Source organism: Verticillium alfalfae, genomic scaffold (assembly GCF_000150825.1).
Source record: "Verticillium alfalfae VaMs.102 supercont1.2 genomic scaffold, whole genome shotgun sequence".
NCBI classification, from domain to species: Eukaryota; Fungi; Ascomycota; class Sordariomycetes; order Glomerellales; family Plectosphaerellaceae; genus Verticillium; species Verticillium alfalfae.
In genome coordinates this window covers 638,725-646,343 of record NW_003315037.1, presented here as the reverse complement: position 1 = coordinate 646,343, position 7,619 = coordinate 638,725, and the positions used below count along the sequence as shown (strand labels likewise).

Genomic DNA, 7,619 nt, shown 5'->3' with positions numbered 1-7,619 from the left:
CGTTCATATAGACTGTGGCAGAGGCAGCCCGGACCTCTCGTTCTTCTCCCAAAAGTCCAGCGCCTCCACCACCTCCTCCCCCCTTTTCGTCTCGTCCGCAAACAGAATCTAAGGCGAGCCGTGGTTAGTTCTCCTCGTGTAGCTTGCAAAACGTCTCAGGAGCATGGACTCACCTCGTGTGTGCTGCTGTGCAGCATGCGGATGTTCTTGTGCGGCACAATGTGCACCGCCCCGTTCTCAATGTTGCGCAGCTCGATAAAGTTGGCCTCGAACGCCAAGATCCACGGGTAGCTCAGCGCAAAGCTGTGCGGCGCACCCTCCCAGTCGATCCGCCACTCGGGCCGCGCGCGCCAGCCGTTGCGGTTGACAAAGAAGGAGAACTCGGAGTAGTTGAGCAGGAACTCGCCGTTGAGCCGCTCAATGTGGATCGGCTTGACCGACTCCTTGCGCGCCACAAAGTCGAGACTCGTGTCGGCCTGGTCCAGCAGCGACTGCGTCTCGAGCGTCTCGAGCGACACGACCTCGAAGCCCCGCGCGCACGCCACGCAGAGCTTGCTCTTGAGGAAGTGCACAGACGACGACTCGGTCGGAATGTAAAACTCCTTGAACGGCTTGAGCTCGTCCTGGCCCGCAAACATCTTGCCGAAACCCTTTTGCTTCTTGCCCTTGTTGAAAGCATCCGTCGGTTCGTACACCTTGATCGTCGTCGAGAGCGCCGACGACTTGACACAGCAGACCAGGTGCCGTCCCAGGCAGATACCCGTCTTGAAAAACGTGCAGTGGCTCTGGATCTTCTTGCCTCGCTTCGACGAAGCCGGCTCGGTGGGATCCAGCGCCGCGATGGCATACGAATACACCGCCTTGTTCGTGAGCACCAGCAGCAGCCCGTACTCTTCGAGGATGTCAATCTGCGTCACCACCGCCGTCTCGATGACCCGCTTCGGCATCATGTCCTTGTTCTTGCGATCCGAGACGTAGATGCCCGTGTCCGTACCGTAGATCAGCTTGCGACCGCCGTCGCATGGCGTCACGCAGTTGATCTGGTTCGCGCCCACAAAGTAGTTGCTCGAGATGACCGTCGTGTTGAAGAAGTCGGCCCTCGCCCTCAGCTGCTTCTGCGCCTTGTCGATGAACTGCAGCCACTTGTCACGCCCCGCTTGGTTGGCTGCGTAGAGCGTCAGCTCGTATCCTGCCTTGCCCAAATGGCGAAACGTGATCGGCCACCCTTCGCTCTTCTTTCCGTCCTTGGCGTTGTTGCCACCCAGCGGGAGAAGACTCGAAGAAGTGCGCTTGACCCCTTGCTGAGGGATGACTTCGTCCATCTCGCGAATCGCCAACAGCTCCAGAGGAATCGGCTATACATCATGTCAGTATTGCTGTGGCTGCACCACGGGCCCACACGCAGGCACAGACTACTCACCCTTCTGTACGCCTTGATTTCCTCGGCCTTGCCAGCTTGCTTGACCCGCACGAGTAGGACCGCGTGGTCGAACAAGTAGGATGTAATTTCGTTAGCGGGAGATGAGTCGTGCGGTGTCTTTCTCAGCTGGCTCTTGAAGACAATCTCTCTGCCCTCTTCCGTCAGCCTGAGTTCGACGCGCTCATTCGGTCGGAAACGCAGCTGCTCATGCAGTCTCTTGAGGTGGAATCTGTTCTCGGCCTTGCCTGATTCGCGGTTGACCCTGCTCAGCAGATCGCGAATCACGGTCAGAACCTTGGGAAGGTCCTCCTTGTCCGAGTTGCTTTCCTCCGAGTGCTTCAGCACCGCCTCCAGCAGAAGTGGATAACGCGCCAATCTTGTCGTCGGCTTGGTCAGATAACCGTTGAGTTCCAGTTTCCGGGATTCCTTGCGACGCTCAATCTCTTCGACAAATTTGGCGAAATAAGGGTTGATGCTCTTCTCGTTCTCAAACTCGTGTTTCGCCTCCATCTGCTTCGAACCGTACCAGATGAAAGGCTCGAATTGCGGGACGAACTCGAGGAACACATCTCCCACGTTGTGGACAACGGGATTCTTCTGCTGGCGTTCCGTCAGTGCCCTCGCAAACCGTGAGCTGACAAGGTGCAAGCTGGGATGGTCGATAATATTGCTGAAGATGGCCTTGACAACCCTCTCGCGACGGCTGATCGGGATGGGGGAGGCCTTGGATCGCAAAGGCAAGATCCAGAAGTCGCGTAGATACTCCAAATCCTTGACGAAGTCCCGCTCCGTGTAGCAGATTTCAGAAATGACCTCCTGGCGCTTCTTCTCCTTGTCGTCCACCTTGTCGGCAATCTCCTGAGGAACCGAGTTGATCCAGAGCTTCTGCTCGTCTGTTTGGTCGACATCATCGGCGTCCGCCACTGCGCTGTCCTCCTTCTTCAAGCCGGGCTGGATCTTCAAGTTGAGCCTGGAAACCTGCTCTAGCCTCCTGGGGCACGCAATCGAGTAGCAAAGGTTGTCCCGCGTGCACGTGGGTGAGTAACACTCGGACAAGAGTACAAATACACCGTTGACGGGGTTGTCGTCAGGTTGATCGGTCAGAGTTTCGCGGAACTGGTACATTTCCGATGTCGAGTCGCGTAGACGGTGTTCGTAGGTGACATCGTGGAAAAACTTCTGCGCGTCGAGCGCACGACCCAGAAGAAGAGCCAGGTTGCGATCAGTGGTCCTGATGATGTACGAAAGAACATCCACTGCCTCCGCGCCGCTGAAGGCGCTCTTGTATGCCAGCTCGTTTTTGGTGCGGTCTCCCGTGATGATCTTGTGCTGGAAGCACTCGGCGACTCTTGAGAGCATGGCGGGATAGACCAGAGGTGCTCTGATTTTCCCGGTGGGGGGACGGTCACCGTCGGTCGACTTGACGGATTTCGTGCTCATGGACGGTCGGTGCCCAAGCGTGGTATCGGAATCGGCGGGTGTGACAGGGATCGTGATAGTCGAGGCCATTGACATTGTTCTCTGGGTGTCGGCGCTGGAGGACACCATGCTCGTGGTCCTGGTCTGTGAGCCCGGCGCTGGAGGATAGCCTCCGTTCGAGTACCCGGTGTTTGGTACGCTGTTGCTCGTCGGTAGCTCCACAGGAGCCCTACGGTTTGGGATGACTCGGCCACTCATGGTCTGGTAGGAGCTGTGCTGGCCGTCTCGTTCTTGGGGGGGGAATCCACCCGTCATGGACATGGATCGGTCATCGTGGCGTTCGGGCACAACGCGACCCTGGGCAGTTGTTCGTGATGAGTTGGGGTTGTAGGGGGCATGACGAAACGCGTTGGCAGGCGCCTGTTGCTGGTAGGCGCTGGGAGGGGGCTGATAATGCGGCTGTCTTGGTGCTGACGCAAGAGACTGGGAGCGATAGGGGTCGTTGTTCATGCTCGGGGCAGGGCCGCCTTGGTGGAAGCGCTGAGCGGCGGTCCTCGCTCCGGCCGCTCCTTGAAGAGCGCCGCGGGAGTCGGGTCGAGGCGGCGGCAGACCACATACCGGCGCTGTTGTTGCTGCTGTTGGAGATATTGTGACTGCGGAGACGAGACTTGGTATCCTCCCGAGATGGACCTCTGCCCGGGGTAGACGCCGCCAGCGCTGGCATCCCCGTCCATGGTTCGTGTCCTCGGCGATAGTGGCTGTCGGTCGCCATACTGGTTGGGGATCGGCTGACGCGGCGGCGGTTGTCGTTGCATAGGGGGCGGCATGCCCGACATGTTGGACTGCATGGTCTGGGTCCTACCCTGAGACATCATCTGAGGGGGCACGGAGGAGGAGGTCATAGTCTGCGATCGACCGGGGGGCGGAACGGCGCCAAATATGTTAGAAAAGGCGGCATCGCGTTGACTGCTCGAGGGATGACCACGAGGGTCGCGTTGATAGTAGTCGGACATGATGGCTGCACCTGGATCAGGGGAGCAAAGGCCGCAGTCAGTTTTCTGCGTACCATGCCAGGAAGGATCTCTTGGGCTGGAGAAGGGACGAGAATGTAGAGAGCTGACAAAGGCGAGTATGTACAGTGTGTGGCTTACCTCATGAAAACCCCCAGAGGCCGGCGACGGCGTTGCAAGGCAAAACCGTCGGGGGAAGGGGGAGGGGACTGTGTATCGCAAGCTGGCTATCTCAGTATCGGGCTGAGCGCGGGCGTCTCGGGGTATGGTGATTGCGCCTTGGCGAGCAGACCGACGCGCTGTCGACGTTGTGCGGATTCGCAGAGATGGTCGCCGGCGGCAAAAGGCCTCGTGCGTTTTTTCCCCCTTTGTTGATGGCCTATGGTGCCGATCAAGGTTTGGGGGTCGTCGTGGGTTGGCGAGAATGGTGGGTCGGTCGGTCGGGCGGGCGGTCGGCAGGAGATGATGAATCCGCGACAAGGAGGAATCAATCGGGCCCAAGGTGGGAGCAACGGTGTTCCTGCAGCTCCAGAAGATGGATCAGATTATCGGCATCGGAGAGGGCGTAGGTCGGAAGAGCCGGTGGTGTGGACTCAGACGTTCGAAGACGAGGGTTTGGGTGGGTGGACTGGGAGGCAAGGTTGGCTCAAGGTAGTGCTGTAGAGGGTTGGCAGCGTCCTCCGTAGAAAGATGGTCAGTTGAGATGCAATGCAGAAAAGGACTATCTGTATCTGCAACCTGACCCCGGCCTCGTGGTCCACCGAATGAGTAGGTACGCAATGCACACTAAGACAGGCTTCCAGAGGGGTCTCCAGCTCTGTCCCCACCCCGATTCGGCGCCCTGGGTTTTTTTCAATCAGGTACGGATAAGATTAATCATGAATTCGACACCATGCATGGCCATCTAAGGTTATTCTCTCGTCCCAGCTCAACGACTGCCCGGCTAGTTCACTACCCAAGCGAGGTACCTATGGTCAGGTGAGGTGAGATTGGTCGGGAACGCCCTAACTGGATGGGCTTGGGTTTCGAGACGATGTATTGTGCCTGATGCGCCCGCAAGGGTTCGGCAGGTTTTGGGGGCTGTTGTGACGTTGTACCTATCATGTACCGCGCGTCCTCCTGAGTACCTCTGTAAACATGTTGCGCAACACCAGCAGCGGCACGGATCAAGACAAAAGTGAGAGCGCATGCGGCTCATCCCATCAGACCACGTATCAGAGCAGACACTGCTACAGATCATATTCTCGAAAGGAAATACCAAATGTGCTGTACTTATATGCTCTCTCTCTGATGAGGCTGGTACCAGCGAGGAACATGGTGCTCTCTCTCTCCACTTCATCACCCGCTGGCTGACTTGGTTGGTGTCACGTGATACCGCCAACGACACCTCCCTCCGAGTAGCTCCTGTTCCCTGATTGGCTTCGTCACCACCAAAGCTCGCGATCAACTCCCAAGATCCAGGTAGCAGCATTTCGACAGCTGCCGACGACAAGCATCCCGCATCCCGCGACGCCTACCATCCGGCACAACTCACGCCGTACTCTCATCACGCATCCCACCTCGCACGCGTATCTGATCGAGACCTTCCGGATCACAATGATCGAAGACCCCAACCCTGATCAGGCGCCCAAGTTCGCCCCATTCATCGGAATGGTATGCTTTCCACGGCCGCCCAGTCTTCTCCTCCTCGCGCTGGCCGCCCAGCGAGCTTCAAACATCCGGCCGGATACTGACGAACCACCCATCATCTAGGCTGGCATCGCGGGCGCCATGATCTTCGGCTGCATTGGTGCTGCATACGGCACCGCAAAGTCCGGCATCGGTATCGCGGGCGTCGGTACCTTCAGGCCAGACCTGATCATGAAGGCATGGCCCCTTCTATCTCTCTCCTTCTCGTTCGTACTGGGAGTCCAACTGCTGACTCGTTCTCCCCAACCTACAGTGCCTCATCCCCGTCGTCATGTCCGGTATCATCGCCGTCTACGCGCTTGTCATCTCCGTCCTCATCGCCCAGGACCTGGTCCCTCCCAGCTCGGGTGGACACTACAGCTTGTTCGAGTGCGTTCCTTGACCCTCTCGTCTGCCCACGACATCTCTGGCGGTATCCTGGGCCTTGCGCTGACCAAATTTCCTTCCTTCCAGCGGCTTCATGCACCTCGGCGCCGGTCTCTCCGTCGGCCTCACAGGTCTGGCGGCGGGCTACACGATCGGTGTCGTCGGCGATAAGGGTGTGCGCGCCTACATGGAGCAGAGCCGCGTCTTTGTCGGCATGGTCCTCATTCTCATTTTCGGCGAAGTCCTCGGTCTTTACGGGTACGTTTTTTTTCTTTTTTTCCCCTCCCTTCTTCTTCGCCACGTCTATCTGCCGTGTACAAGTCTGCGGGGCTAATGCGAAGAATTGACAGTCTCATTGTCGCCCTGATCCTCAACACTCGAAGCTCGGGATAGACGAGAAAAGGACTCGGAGCAGGAGAAGAAGGAGGGACGACGACAACGACAAAGGCAAGACACAACACACAAGACATGATCTGGCCAACCATTCTGTCTAATGGAGGCGATGTCACCGGAACAAGTTGACATACACTCAATGTACATCTTACCCGAACGAGGGCTGCGGCGGACGCCCGGGAAGGAAGGAGGGCCGGCTCAGGGGGCCCGCTGTTGAAGAAAGGGGGCTGTCCTGACAGAGGACAGCTGCATATGGCAACGGCGTTTTCTAGGAAGAACATGTACAATTATTGCGGCTAGCTGACCGAGAAGAGCAAGCATACGGATTCACCCAAGTCGCGGTTGCAACGTGACTGACGGGAAGGCCATATTGAGCGTTTTCTCCGGCTGATTTCTTCACAGTAGTCAATGAGCCTCTCAAGCAAGCACATATTTCTCATGTAAGGACACATGGGCTGATCTCGTACATTTCACGGTGCTAACGAACCGAGTTTTCAACAGATACTGTTCGTGTCTTCATCTGCCGCTCTACGTATTCGTTCATGCAATTTGCGGCCCGGGGCCCGTCATATGCCTAACTCCTAGATGATTCCCTGCGTGAGAAAAATGACTCGGGAGGAAGCAATCTTAAATCACCCCTCAGAAAAAGACTCGAGGCCTCCCTGAACCTCAGTCGCTTCAGCATGGGACTTGTAGGTGAACACGTCGTGCCCGGCTCTTGGTCAGCCCAAAAGGGGCGCCATCAGAAAGAAACTCGCAACCCAGAGAAGCGCAACGGAACGCCATACCCGATGCACGCGATGCGGCAAGGCAAGAAAGAAGAAAAAATCCAACCCGAATTTTCGGCTCCTCGAATCCATGCAGAAGAATGCCAAATGCCATAAGTCATGTTCAGCGTTTCTGGCGTCAGGCACACTGTATGGATACTAAAAGGCTTCAAGTGTCTCAAGCACGCACAACACACACACACACACGATTCACTCAAAGCAGCCGTCCCGCAAGACGGCGGGCCGGCTTGCGCCGCTGCACAGGCTCCGGAGAACGACGGGTACGGGGCAGGCTGCGGTCACGTTCCTCAAATATCACCCATTTGCGCTGCAAGCCACCATGTTAGCAGGAAATCTTTGCTTTGCCACGCCCTTTCAAAAGAAAAAAGGCAAGAGCTTACCGAGGAAAGAAGTTCCACTGCCCTGTCCTCCGCGACAAGGATGTCGTTTGCCCCTCTCGCGTGCCAGCCTTCTTGCGCTTTGCCTCAGCGGCCGGCAACCTTCGCCGACAAGGTGTGGGTCTTTCGAGGTGGCGGCGCATGCTAAAAAGACGAA

At 57.3% G+C, this 7,619-nt stretch overlaps 2 protein-coding genes across 2 annotated transcripts; one reads left to right on the top strand and one right to left on the bottom strand.

The window, feature by feature from the left end:
• Positions 1 to 3: 3 nt before the first annotated feature.
• Positions 4 to 3,852, bottom strand: VDBG_01669 (Rho1 guanine nucleotide exchange factor 1; the record flags this gene model as incomplete). Its single annotated transcript, XM_003007435.1, has 4 exons — positions 4 to 108; positions 174 to 1,355; positions 1,421 to 3,275; positions 3,458 to 3,852. 4 exons carry the CDS (start codon positions 3,850 to 3,852, stop codon positions 4 to 6), a joined length of 3,537 nt encoding a protein of 1,178 aa, XP_003007481.1.
• Positions 3,853 to 5,445: 1,593 nt separating this feature from the next.
• Positions 5,446 to 6,297, top strand: VDBG_01668 (vacuolar ATP synthase 16 kDa proteolipid subunit 2; the record flags this gene model as incomplete). The annotated part of the gene is made up of 5 exons (XM_003007434.1): positions 5,446 to 5,502; positions 5,602 to 5,682; positions 5,792 to 5,907; positions 5,992 to 6,162; positions 6,255 to 6,297. The coding sequence occupies 5 exons, from the start codon at positions 5,446 to 5,448 to the stop codon at positions 6,295 to 6,297; spliced, it is 468 nt and encodes a 155-aa protein (XP_003007480.1).
• Between the last annotated feature and the right edge of the window lie 1,322 nt (positions 6,298 to 7,619).